Here is a 14327-nt window from a genome sequence, read left to right on the forward strand (position 1 = left end):
TCTTTCCATCCTAAAAATGAATCGACGTCCCTGTACCCATAAACTGGACCTCTTCACTTCTAAAGGACAAGTTCACCTTCATAGACATGTGGATTGAGTGAATGCAGCAATATTGGTAGAACATATCAGTGAGAGTTTGAGGAAAATTGGACAATCCGTTCAAAAGTTATGAATTTTTAAAGTTTCTGCTCAGTCACTGCTTGATGAGAAGACTACAACAGCTTGTGATGTCACATGTATACAACGATAGACCACTATATAAAGAAAACGTAAAGAAAATTCAACATATTTTCACTTTTTTCGTATAATAAATGAACGCTTGACTTGCCTCTTTTAGAAGGCAGGGGGAATGATATTACCTTCAACATACATCAGTGACAGGTTGAGGAAATATGCACTTTTTTCAAAAAATGAAATTTTGTGAAATTCTCTTGATATTTTCCTTATATCGTTGTATGCATGTGACATCATACACTGTAGTAGTCTTCTCATCCAGCAGTTACTGCACAGATAATGTAAAAATTCATAACTTTTGAACGGATTGTCCGATACAAGCAAAAAAAAAAAAAAAAAAAAAAAAAAAAAAAAAGGTCTTTGAAGGTGAACTTGTTAAGTTGGTATTTTGTTATTTTATGAAAAGCAATTATCACTGTAGCACACTGAAAGACCGAACGTTACACAATAAATGAGTTGAAAGAAAATTTTTGCGATGAATAAAGAAAGGATGAATCAAAATGCTGTTTGTAAACAAACCAACCTCCATGTAGCTATACACCACATGTATGGCGGGCGCGCCGAATAACTCCCTGTGCGGCAACAATGGGTGTCCGTCACCTTGACGACCAACACAGCGGCCGCATCAACAATGCGACTCGTGCAGCGCTCGGATACCACACGTACGTACACACACACCCAATTCCGTACACGTTGACATTGTTTATCGGCGATCTCCAACACACAATTGTCTAGTGTACTGTATACATGGACGTACCTACCTGTTGTAGCTGTACAACAATCAGTCATTCCATCCTTGTGAGTTTGGACACACGTACACCTGCTGCCCTCTTCTCTGCAATATTTGAAGTTTTTAGAATACAAAAATGGCACACGGAGATCCTAAAAAGTGGTCGCTTCCTGGATGGAGAATAGAGCAAAGATACTCAGGGGGTGTCCTCATTGGCAACTGGTCCGAAGAGAGACATAAGGTAAGTTTCTGTAATGTTTTTCGAGTTTCTTGGTACTGTGCACGAGATACCTGCACCTGTCGCATGTTTGGTGTTTGCGTGCAGCCGACGCTGCCCCGCTGGTATTTGCCTAGTTACCGGTGTTGGCTTAATTTGTGCGGAAGACGCCTATCGGCTATAGTAATACCTCCAACACTCAAGCATAACAACTAGAAAACAGTGAATATTTGTAACTTAAGTTGTTGGATTTAATAATGGTTATTCATGTCCATTTTTCAAAATCTTGTATCAAAGAAATTGTGCGATATAAATTTTACAGGAATATCTTTTCGTCGATGTTACTGATACTCTTCACAGTCTTCTTGTGCAAAGTTGTCATAAAGTTTGAAAAACTTTTCCAGTTGAATTGGTCATGTCAAATTTTGGGGTTCCCCAAATAAGATCAACGATTGCGTTTCTATATGTACCACTGGTAAGTGGGAGTTCTGAATCTGTACATACCCTACTTAAAATAAGAATATTTTTTAGTTTCTCCCAGTAGATCTGTGTAAGATTTAAGAATCTAGATGGAAACTGGACAATTCCCCCAGAACTGTAGAACGTGTTCTCCAATTTGGGTTCTATTTTCTAGCCTGAGAATGGCAGAATATAAGATTCTAACAAGTCAGATTTAAAGTGTAACCTGTAACGGTTAGTGTTACTGTGTTAGAATCTACATCATAGATCTACATGTGTAACGTTAACGTCGGACTAACCTTTAAGATCCCACAGTAAAATGTGACACAAACAAATGACCAACATTATGACAACCACGGAAGGTTTCCAAACAGTACGTAATACACACCTGAATGTGAAGGAAGACTGTAACTGCTACTTCACAAGAAGTCAGCAAAGAAGAAGAAGAAGGTCGCTTTAAATTTTATTCGTAAAAGTACTAAAACAAGTCCATGGATTGTATAAACTGGTCTGACAGTTCAGTTCAATGGAGCCTTCATATTAGATTATCACAATGTATGTCATCTTATTCTTATTTGCAGTTCGAGAAAGGAGCACACCGGAATACATCAACTCAGCGAATGGATTATGTCCACAATAGGAACTTCCAGCCTGATATCATGACAAGAAGAGCAGCTAAAATGAAGAATGAAGTGAGTTTTGAAATTCGTCAGAATCACCTGCAAATAAAGAGCATAATATTTCCACAAGATTAACAATGCTGTGCACTACACTAGGGTTTTCTACTTTACTATTTTTACTTATTAAATGTTACTGGGCGGAGGTGTGACATTTTTGTCACCAGACAAAGATTATTTTCAATCAAAATTTTAATCAAATACTTTTATCTCCGTTTCATATCAAACAGTTTTGATTATCTATCTGTTGTTTCTAGAATTTTATTGATTTGAATTGGCTAATGTAGAGTTTAAAAATAAAAATAGATTATCTTAATTTTAAATAGGACCCTACATGTATTCATACATGTTGTACCAATTGAAGATCTATGAATTCTTATTTGTTATTCCAGTTTTGTAGAATTTTTTCAGTAGAAACCAGATTTGCTCCTGAAGCTTAGAAATTACTGCCATTTAAACAGACAATGTCCAACCATAAAAGTTCACATACATTGTAAGTAAATTCACTATGTACAGTACCTTCAGAGACATGTGGTCACTCAGTCACAGACCTGTTTTCAACCCTTTCTGGCCATGGACTTTAGACGGTGTGTACAACTTCACCCATCTGTTCCAATCGACACTTGAATCCTCCTGCAGGTGATTAACAGTTTGTTACAATCACTTTTTTTCAGGGTCTTGATCAGACGCTAGTCTTTGCCCACCACAACAAAGACTTGAAGAACAACCTCATCTCCTGGTATGACGAACAGTTCAACAAGCGCGAGAGGTCAGCAGAGGACACCCTGCCAGAGCTCAGGCACTGGGATGGGCAGAAACTGGCCTGGGAGCCCGAGAAGTCGGATCATCCTCTCAAAGGTACATACACCCACCAACTCTTTTTTTTTTTTTTTGGTCTTTCTTTTTGATTTTGAAGTCAATACCAGGGCATTTCTTGGTTGATTCCATTGCTTACTGTAGTAGTACCATTGGTACTCAACAAGTTCTGTGGATTGCTCTTAAGAGCACTATTTTTGGTAACTATGCGTGATATAGAAAACCTCTCACTGTTGTGATTTAACTTTTCATCAGCTAATGGAAGGTCATATCAAGTCAGTTACTGAGAGGATAGAGATCCTTGTTTCAAATGTTTTTTAAGATAATTAGAAATAGGTGATGCGTGTATGCACAGATGAGGTGGTATTATGTCAGCTACGTTGCTCTACCTATCACAACAATGTTATTGACGCATCTCCAATCTGCCCTGAAACTTTAGATTTCTGGTTTTGTTGGCATTTTTTTTTTCATTGAAGGCTTCTTGAACATGTCTTACAGAAGCTTACACAATTAAAACTGTGTCCTATTTTCACACAAGCATTGGTCAACCTATCAATGTCTGTATTGTGTATTTACATGTACCAAATTTAGATATGAAATTTCATTTCTCTTGTCAATTATTTTCTTGCCCTTTGTAGGGGAGCCTACCAACTTTGGATTGAAGTCTAAGCTGCAGAAGAAATGGTACGAAGAAGAGGCTGCAAAGAAACTCGGCGAGTATCACACGACCTACGGTCTTGACTACAAGAACAAGCCCGCCTCCGCACTCGTCAGGCAGCATTATGCGCCACAGAGGGCGCTATCATCGCGCATGCACCCAGTGAACAAAATCAACAAGGACTTAAATCTGCGGAGCACGTCGATTCTCCAGACACCCGAGGACGTTCACCTCAAGACGCGTGCAGAGGCTGTGACGCGTCACCACGGACCTCCCCCTGTCTCTGTATGATGACATTGCTGTTGTTTGAAATTGTTTCTTTCTCATGATGAACTTGCCGAACAAAACAAAACACTTCTGACCAGTGACATGCAGTTTTTTGTGGAAAATTTTTTGCTTGACCAACTTTGATGGCGGTCACATGATGGATCATGTAGATGTTATCATCCAAGGAAGCACATTTCATGATGATGAATGCAAGGGATTACCGGTAGAAATTTTGTAACACTGACATTGAACAAACGAGAGAAATATGTCCTCTCCTTCCTCAGTGTTTTCTGTCCATATGTATCACTGACATTGAACACACAGGAGAAATATGTCCTGTCCTTCCTCAGTGTTTTCTGTCCATATGTGACACTGACATTGAACACACAAGAGAAATATGTCCTCTTTCCTCAGTGTTTTCTGTCCATATGTAACACTGATGTTGAACACACAAGAGAAATATGTCCTGTCCTTCCTCAGTGTTTTCTGTCCATATGTAACACTGACATTGAACATACAAGAGAAATATGTCCTGTCCTTCCTCAGTGTGTTCTGTTCATCACTAGAGTACAGGATGACTTCATGAAACATGCAATATTATCCATGTTTATGTAAAGCATGCTGAAATCCGTCCACAGAAATTGGCATTATAAGTTTACGTGGATGGTTTTATTTTTTTGTGGGTTGTTTTTTGGTTGTGCTTTTGGCCAATCACATCAGTCCATGTAACTCTTACCTGTGTGCTAATGATCTATGCAAAATGAGGTTTCTCTTTATATTTCTTTTGTATTCTTACCGGGTATTCATCAATAAAGAATCACCTGTGACTTCAGTAGTGTCAGATCTGTAGATTATTCAGTAATGTAATTGTCTGTCCAAGGCTGGTATCATGATAAAGGTTTATGCAAACGATAAAATTGTTTTAGTAATTAGCTGGTCGTTCTGTGTTAAATCTTTCTTCCAAATGCAACATGTCTGATGGTGGTGACAAATAATGGTTTGTTCCTGAATCTGGATTCATTCCATGAAATCATGTAAAACATAGATGTGACAGATTATTGCATCTGACATCAGATATGTAACTTTGGTGAAATCATGTAGTGAATGATTGATGATGTGAATTGAAGCTATAAAAACAGATTTTCAGTTTCACTTTCTTTGCTGCATTACCTACATTGTAACTATAAGAAGTCACATGATTTTATCTTGAATGCCAAGATCCAGTCAAATTCAGTGGAAAATCAGTTAATAATAAGATCCTTGGGACCAAGACAATTTGTTCTTCATATCAGATATTTTTAGTCAACAACAATACAAACAAAGGAACTTAATTCATGGGGACCAGAGAAATTGATTTGTTATATCAGGTATTTCGTTATATTAGATCTCTTTATACAATGTATTGAGTTACCACCGTATGTTATTTTCATGAAAATTATGTCGGAACTATTTCTGCATGTATACTCTGCTTCTGATAAAGTTTATGCAAAATCAAGCATTATTATGCAACAAAGTGATCTGAACAACCCGCCTGACTTCTGATACGAACATGTTTGTCCGCTATGTGGCAGCTTGTGTGTATTCTATGCTATGCAAACTTGTATTTATTGACTGTTGGTGTAAGCATGTAATATTTTTAGCCTGTATACATGCATATGGAACATTTGTATATACATACAATATATATGATTATGGTAGCTACATGTATATCAGGGACCTCCCACCCCCTGGCTGTATATTACAATGAGCTTGACAAGAACACAGCATTTATCAATAAAACAACGGAAAATTGAATACAAACAAGTTGTACATGCATTCTTTTGGGAAGTGTGCCTGAACTTTCTTGCTTTTGCGTCACAAGTAGATATGTAGCAAAGTTTTAATACATTGCAGTACATGTGTACAACATGTCAAGACAGCACAATACAAAGAGAGATGGCAGTCTCTACACTGTATTGCTTTAATGCTGTTCCCAGACATCTTGCATACATGTACAAACATGCAGTTGTGAGACCATTTCTCCACTGAGCAGATTCCATTTCCACTACTGTTTTACTCTGGACTGTGAAGTCTAACACCAAGGGTCTTCATGTGATAGAAACATTTTGTAGAAAGAAGGATACATACCGGTAATATTCATGTATGTGTGGATGGATGGATGGATGGATGGATGGATGGATGGATGGATGGATGGATGGATGGATGGATGGATATAGGTAGATAGATACATACATACATATATACATACATACATAAACACACTACATACATACATACGTATGTACATACGTACCCATATCGATAGAAGATTGATGGATGAGATTGATTGATGGATAACAGAAGTGCACTGTACAGTGCACTCCTGTTATAACACGATTATCGTGAAACTCCCCTTCCAAAGAAGTTCAACTATTAACATTCTTTGGACACAAGCATCACAATACAAACCAGTCTGACAAAAATACAGTCCACTAGAAGCTTTTTTTTTTTTTTTTTTTTTGGTGTTGACAGCGGCAATTTTTATCTTTTATTGTTCAAATTCTAACCATTTGGCATATTTCATACAAAATCATATCATAATCAAGAACTGCAATTTGTCTGTCAACATGATTTCCACGATGGTAATGATATGTGGAATACATTTCCTTGAACAAACTCCACACTTTCAGTTGTACACAGCCCTCCATAAGATAGAACTTATTATTTTTTGTAAAAATCACGTAGAGCACATGCCAGAGCTTCCTCAATGGAGCAATGGTATAAAAATTTGTATTATTGATTACAACGAACAGAGATAAACAAGAAAACAACACAAAAAAATAAACCTACAACTGCATTTATGCCAATTACATGTTCATGTATACTTTGTAGAAATAGTAAGTACAAGAGAAACACAGGTTTCTTTTAATCTTCTTACAATCAAACACACCATCAGACTGATTTGCTGAGGAAACTCCCCTAGCATTCAAGTAACATTGTTTCACCACCCCATCATGGTGTGTCAACAAACATAGGGGCGTATCTTGTGAAAGTTATGAATTCATGGGAAATATAATCCTTTATGTTAGAATGCCCCCTTACAACAACAATAACAACAAAATGAAAAGTCGAGATTAGTTCAGAATGCAATTGACAAGTTACCATATTTCCCCAAACATCAGAAATGCTCCTCAAGAGACAAGTTTACCACATGAAGTGAGAGATGCAGAGTTGCCCTTTAATATCACAGAAAACAACGTTAAGTGTCATCTTAGACAGACATTCTCTTATCTCCCTCATAATTGTGGCTGCATTGAAAGAAAGATCACTGAATTACTGTGGCAATCTCCGATTATCAATGCTATTACTGTGCCAAGCGCACTCCTCATTCGCAGCCATGCATTGCACTGCCTGCCAACGTGTTTATAAAACATTTGACCCACCACACAAATAAGGAGACATGCTATCGCACATACGGTCTGCCATCAAACTTGAACACTGGCGCAAATTTGCCGGTCGGCCGAGACACCTCCCCTACAGTGTCCACAAGCATAACCAAGGGGTAATATATTCAAGAAAGAGGAAAGAAAGAAAAAAAAAAAAAGTAGAACACATGAACAGAGGAGAGCCAAGGCATATATAGAAATATCATTAAGTATACTGACCTGAAAACACCATTCCAGTTTCTGTCCAAATTTGCTGGAATCTATTACCATCTAGATCAAGGTATACTATCAAGAATCAATTTGAAACTGTCAAAGTCTTGTAGACATTAAGGTGGTTGTACACGCTGTACAGGTCCTAGGCACTTGCTTAACTATGCCTAACATACACCAAAATTTTCCCCTCAATATAAAAAATAAATGAATGCTGCTGGCATCCTCCAGAGCAGAGGGATTAAAACCCACTGTGAGTTTTGAGAGCAGAAAACCTAACAGTATTGTACACACTGTCTAATGTCAATGGAACAGACAGGGTTACCCAAGCATTCACTGAACTGCAGAAACTGGGTTTTGCACTCATAGGGATCTACTTTTATCATACTACCAACCCTGTAGTCAAACAACAGCATTACGATACTTTTGTGTGCCCGTTTCCTTTCTTATACTACACATGGATGCAGCATGAAAGGTACGTTAACACTTCACATTGGCTGATTTGGTCGACTCACAAAAGAATATAATGTAAACCAACAAATTTTGTTACAAGAGCTGCTAACTTCTTATTACATGTTAGAACCTTACAGTCACTGTAGCCCTTGATATCACAAACAAAACATGGCATACATTACAGTAATTCAGTGTATACTACACATGCCACGTCCTGAAACTTGATACATATTGCCAAGGAAAATTTGTAGAAACATTTGCATGAATAGAAATAATGAATAGAAATAAGTGTGGATGATTACCAAAAAAAAAAAAATAATTATAATAAATAAAACAATTATACTCTTCCCTAGACAGTTAAATACAATTCATATAATAAAAACAGAGACCAATGTGGCAGTTAATTCAATACTTTGATATGACAAGATTAACTTCATACCCAATACTCACTGGCTATACGTACATTAAGAACCCTTGTGCAAATCAAGAGACAAAGAAATCAATGACTTTGATGAAACAAAAACAAAAAAATCTTAAAACTGTACATAACCTAAACAAAGATAAGGACTAAATATACTCAAAGAACTTGCTATAACACACATTCCTGCTAAAGACAGACTTTAAAAAGTTGTGAAATACCACATGGATAATACAGAAAAATATGTATATATATTTTCTTATTTTTCAATTTACAGCACTAGTGAAATAGAACATGTCAACATAAATTAAAAGAGCAATCCCCAGTGTTCTAAATAAACTTAATCTACTTAATCTACATATTGTCAAAGTCATGTTCAAGGAATAACATGAAAGATGGAAATGAAGCAAGAATAAACTATAACTCCACCAAAAACCCTCTTTTCTTCTTCCGAGTTTCATATCTTATGAATTCTAACGGCATTACAAATTGTTTCAAAACATCTTTTAATGCTCTTTGAGATGCCTTCAAACTAGCTTGGAGTAGCCTTACACTAATGATTTAGCCAAGCGGAGGAAAGTGACTATTTCCAACAAGGAACTCCTATGAATGAATGGCAAGGTGGAGACATTTTAATAGGACTTGAGGATTGAACAAAACATTTTCTTCTCTCCGAAGCAATCTGAAATGCTCATGTGGATAACTGTAGGGACATCACAAAGGTCACACTTCCTCATCTATTATCATCTAGCAGATTTTTTTAATGCAATGCACAGCAAAAGGCATCTCAAAATGATTACATGAAATGGGAAAAGGAGGAGGGGCGTGGGCCATATTCTAGCGTTTGAAAGAAGGGCCCCAGCGGGGGGCCGAGGCTGCCGGATTCGAGGCGGAGCCAGGACCCCCGATGGTGGGGAAGTCGTTGATGTTGGAGGTGTCCGGTGGCTTGCTCCAGGGGGCGTCACGGATGACAAAGCCTGTGTCCTGCCTCTTGGGTTGCTCCTCAGTTGAGCGGCTCGGCGCTTTGGTGTATCGCTGAGTCTCCTCTTCTTCCTGGACATCAAAGAGCTGTGAAGGTGTGACAACAAGAACTAGATTGAGCTCTCTAAAGCTGCCGTAACCCTGTAATTTCACAATGTTTTAAACTTCTGGAACACGTCTTGGAAATTTGCTTATCCACTCACACTGGCAGGTAAACTTCTCAAAGTTTCAGTGCTTAGTATACAAATGACCCACAGGTCTGAGTGCTTCAGTCGGAATTGTGTGCATAAGGTAGCTATGGAATGCTTAACCCATGAGGCAAAGCTGAGCGGGTTTAGGCTTAATTCCATAGTTACCGCACGCGCACTACATTCCGACTGTCGCACAAAGAGACATGTGCATCATTTGTGTTATAGAATGGGTAAGTTTCTTACCAAAAATGAATTTTTTGATCATGCTATCCTATGACAAATTCACTGGATGCATTTCCTTTTGGCTTGCCATAGACAAGAGCCCGAAAAATCATGCATCCAGTATTTACTGGATGCATGATTTTTTAGCCAATAGGTGTCTCGTACTGAGTGCGCGAACGCTTGCTTAGTGCGCGAACTTTTGTTACAAGTGCGCGATAACATGTTTACCACTGTGACTCAGCGTGCAACCAGTACAAAATCAACACATAGCTCTTGACCAATGAGATCGCAGGATTCTCATTACCCATTCTATAATAAATTTTGTAACTTATGGTCACTGGTGTGCATGCGCAACAAAGAAGGTACGCGCTATCTGACTTGACAGCTTCAGGGGCACTGCAAACGGGAAGTGGACTGGTCGAGTGACAAACTTCACGGAATTTAGTTCTATGTGTTCAGACTAGACATGCTTCAAGAAGATTTGTGGAGGTTTGGTACAATTGCCCCAGTTTTAGTGGGAAGTTTTGCAAGTTTTCAGGAATTTTGTGGTCACACTGGCAAAACTTCAAGAGCTTAACCTTCAAGAACAATGTTGCTAGTGTGGCCGCAGCTTAAAAGACAGATTACAGTATCCCCCTTGTATACAATTTTATATATTTTGCAGTGAGCTCTCTCACAGATAAATCCACTCAGCCTTGGCAAATTATTACAGTCTTGCAACACACTCTCTGAAAAACAAACCTACCTCTTCCCAATAAGGTTCTCCAAATATTTTGTTACATTTTGTATAAAGAAAATGCAGATGAGACAAACTGTACAAACATCAAATTGACCAACCAACAGTACAAACATCAAATTGACCAACCAACAGAAACATCCTATGGAAATATAAGCTTCATATTCTTTGCCAGTATCAATCAGCCACACACTCTTAAAGGGATTGTACAGTTATGGTTGAGACCTGATTTCAGGTTTCTAACATTTTTTGGTGAGATAATGAGAAACCTCTTATCAAATGTGAAAGAGCATGTAATTCTATGAGGAATTCAACGTTTATTTGATGAAAATTGGTTTTGAAATGGCTGAGATATCAAAAAAGAGCGATTCTAATAAAGTGTGGGACCCACACTTTATTACGATCGCTTTGTTTTACTTTGTTTTTTGATGTTTCAGTCATTCCAAACCTGATCTTCGTCAAATAAACTTTGAATTCCTCTTAAAATGGTATGTTCTGTACTATATCATAAGTGTTTTCTTGGTATCTCGCAAAAAGTTAAAAACCCAATTCTCATCTCCACCAAAACTGTACTATCCCTTTAACAGAGACGCCAACCTTGTAAACAGCATTGTGGCATTCTGCTGGCTTAAAAGGAGTATTTTTGGTGGAGAAGCAGTATCCTTACCCTATATGAAATAGAAATGTGTCATAATACAAACCAGCATTTCTCAAGCTGTATTTTTGGCCAGAAGAACAGCACAAATACAACATAAAAGTAACAGTTAGCATCTCTGCTTGAACTCTTCTTGAAACTCACATATTCCTCCTCCAGGTTCTTCAGATAGTCGCAGCATTCGTCCACGGCCTCCGCCTCTCCCGAGACGACGACCAGATTGGGATCGGGGTCGTCCTCCCGCGGGAAGCGGATGTCCACTTTGTACGTGTCCATGATTCGGTTGATGGCCTTGCCCCTGGTACCGATCAGCCGCCTGTGGATGCGGTGATCGATGGTCAATTTCTGCACTACCTGCTCCTCCTGAAGTGCGGCGGAAGGTTTGGGGGGAGGTGAGAACAGAGAATGAGGGAATGTAAAATTAGGAAGATAATATTTCTCCCAACTGAGATAATTTACTACCATGTGATGCATACAAAACCTCCACTGACATGCATTCTTTGGTTGAGAATGAGAAGGGCGTTAACCCTAACTAGGCCGGGCTATTTAGGTAGTTGATAGAGCCGGGAGGGGGGCCTCCCAGGCCCCCCCTCCAGATCTCGGCCATCGACCGCGCGATCGCGACGAAAATTGGCACACACACTGCTTATGATGTAATCTAAAATACCATGAAGTTAATTTTTCAAAAAAATCATCATTTATGCTAAATTATGCTAATTTATGCATGATGATGCATAAAATCAGACTATTTGGCATAAATCACAAAAATAAGCTCAAAACAGGCACATTTTTTGTGTAAATATTCTTTTTAGTGTCCTTAGCAAATGTAATTAAAAAAAATTGTGATATCAGAAAAAATTCTTAAGTATTTTATTGTTTTTTGAATTTCTTATGTATTTCTCTGTTTTTGGACTTTATGTTTTTCATTGTTTTTTCGATGAAATTTGTCCGCGACATCGCTCCGAACAAGAAAATATGTTATTCATTGATTTTAATCAATAAAACACCCAAATAATCATGCTTTTATGAAATTTGCCAGTAAGCACAGTTTGCATTGAAATTGTACACGAATTAACGTTTTTGAGCAATTTTTGGTCTGACATGCATGTACATATTTATGCGTAACTTTGGAACCGCACGCCCGGGCGTCGCAAATTTGGTGTCAAAAGATGCGGGAGACTCGAAAGAAAAAAGTCATGAAACGTCGCGGCGATAGCTTTTTGCGAATGCGACACATCGCGCGGAACATCGAGGGGGGGCCTCGGAGGCCCCCCCCGGCCTAGTTAGGGTTTAGTTGCCTCGAACACTATGGGTTTAGTGGCAACTTAACACCCTTATCATTCTCACCCAACAATATGTTTGATTTCTTTGAGGGACTAGGGCCAAAATATGGTGAGGGTTTAGCAGGAGCTAAAATTCATGTCTGATTATCTTGTAAAAATAATGATTTTACAAAGAATCTAACTCTGACCCTAAACACAGGACCAGCATAGCATCTCTGTAATCTAAACAAACTCACTCTTACACTGACAGCATGCACCTATGCCAACAGCCGACCAGACACTTGCGCAAATTTGACTTCCGCCCTGCCCCGCATTATGGCATGCCAGTGCGCTTTATTTAGTGGTTCATAGTCCATTTTTGGTCATGTCGAATTTAGAGTAGAAAACAAAAATGCATAATTAATTTGTTTTGGTGGGGTCTTATTAAGTAAACTGCCTACATATAGGTGTTGTTTTTGTGCCAGTTTTGGTAAGACTAAACAGTCTCAGACACAAAGCACAGTACAAACAGTAACTTTGCACAGGCATCATGGCCATTGCATTACAATTAATTTTAACTACAAATCATACAAACTAACAATAATATTTCACATATGAAACTCATTTTAATCAGGTAAATGTGCACACACACACACACACACACACACACACACACACACATACAGTACACACATCCGGGTCCCATTTCAAAAAAAGTTGATATGACAGCAACTCTTCCTGGAATGGCAATTGTCATGGGAACGACGAATCCAGTTTTCTGATTGGCAGTTGCAGGGGAAAGTTGTCATTCCAACAAGAGTTTGCTATCTGAACAACTTTTATGAAATGGGGCACTGGAAATTTGTATGTCACCACGTACCAACTCCTTGACGATGGCCAAAATGTCCTCCTTGGCTGCCTCAGCATTGGCTTCGTATCCCTGGATGGTGATGCAGTCCTGGTTCTCATGGTCCCGGGCGGGGAACTGGATGTTGACTTCATGCTTGGTGCGGATCTTGCCAACCACCGCCCCCTTGCGTCCGATGATCTTGGGGTGGTACTTGGGGTCCACAGAGATCTCAAGGGTGAAAGCCCGCAGACGCTAGAAAAAACAAACAAACAAAAATTTGAAAATCACAACATCATCTAAATGAAGTGAAGGTCAATTTGCTTTCCAATATTACGACGAAAATTCACCATTGTCAGAAATAGGGGGTAAAGGGGGTCAGTGATAGATCATGCATCTGAAATTCAGTTTTCAACATCAGCCTACCAACTCATCGATGGAGAGATTTCAGCAGGGCAAGACCAGACAGCAATGCTTCATGAAAAAGTCATGAGAGATAACTGGACAGATATTATACAAATATTGCCTTTTTTGAGGTGTAATGTAACACTTCACCTCACCACAGGAGAAATCTTTTCCCAGCACTCAGTGCTGGGGGAAGTTTTTGTCTCAAGGAGAAAATATGATTCCTGAGGGACTGTCAAGTATCATATTACAACAAAAAAGGCAATATTTGTGATATAATATGGTCTACATAAATACACAATATTTCATTCTAGCCCCATAGGCAGCCAAATTCTGGAATTACATTGCCTGACGTGTCATCGCTGCAACTGATATAACATTTTCAATCCTAGCGCCATTAGTCACATGACTACATCAGGACCAATCACAAACCAGTATTTATGGAGACCATTCAATATAAAAAA

At 38.6% G+C, this 14327-nt stretch overlaps 2 protein-coding genes across 2 annotated transcripts in view; one reads left to right on the forward strand and one right to left on the reverse strand.

The window, feature by feature from the left end:
• Positions 1 to 1049: 1049 nt before the first annotated feature.
• LOC139733556 (cilia- and flagella-associated protein 107-like) lies at positions 1050 to 4082 on the forward strand. Its single transcript, XM_071644366.1, has 4 exons — positions 1050 to 1205; positions 2222 to 2332; positions 2992 to 3175; positions 3772 to 4082. Exons 1-4 carry the CDS (start codon positions 1101 to 1103, stop codon positions 4080 to 4082), a joined length of 711 nt encoding a protein of 236 aa, XP_071500467.1. The 5' UTR covers positions 1050 to 1100.
• Positions 4083 to 8865: 4783 nt separating this feature from the next.
• Positions 8866 to 14327, reverse strand: part of LOC139733579 (vigilin-like) — a 37381-nt gene continuing 31919 nt past the window's right edge. Inside the window, exons 22-24 of the mRNA XM_071644389.1 lie at positions 13492 to 13713; positions 11494 to 11712; positions 8866 to 9632 (exon numbers count right to left, since the gene is read on the reverse strand). Coding sequence (XP_071500490.1) covers positions 9402 to 9632; positions 11494 to 11712; positions 13492 to 13713 — 672 coding nt within the window. The 3' untranslated portion in view covers positions 8866 to 9401. The remainder of the gene's footprint in view (positions 9633 to 11493; positions 11713 to 13491; positions 13714 to 14327) is intronic.

The sequence above is a fragment of the Diadema antillarum genome, unplaced genomic scaffold (assembly GCF_040938485.1).
Source record: "Diadema antillarum isolate AM-2024a unplaced genomic scaffold, OU_Dant_1.0 seq00000483_RagTag, whole genome shotgun sequence".
NCBI lineage: Eukaryota > Metazoa > Echinodermata > Echinoidea > Diadematoida > Diadematidae > Diadema > Diadema antillarum.

Excerpts from the sequence above, each read along its gene's own strand:
- LOC139733556 (XM_071644366.1), top strand. The coding sequence starts at position 1,101 with ATGGCACACGGAGATCCTAAAAAGTGGTCGCTTCCTGGATGGAGAATA. Across the intron at positions 1,206-2,221 it reads GGTCCGAAGAGAGACATAAG|TTCGAGAAAGGAGCACACCG; the intron begins GTAAGTTTCTGT and ends TCTTATTTGCAG. Across the intron at positions 2,333-2,991 it reads CAGCTAAAATGAAGAATGAA|GGTCTTGATCAGACGCTAGT; the intron begins GTGAGTTTTGAA and ends ACTTTTTTTCAG.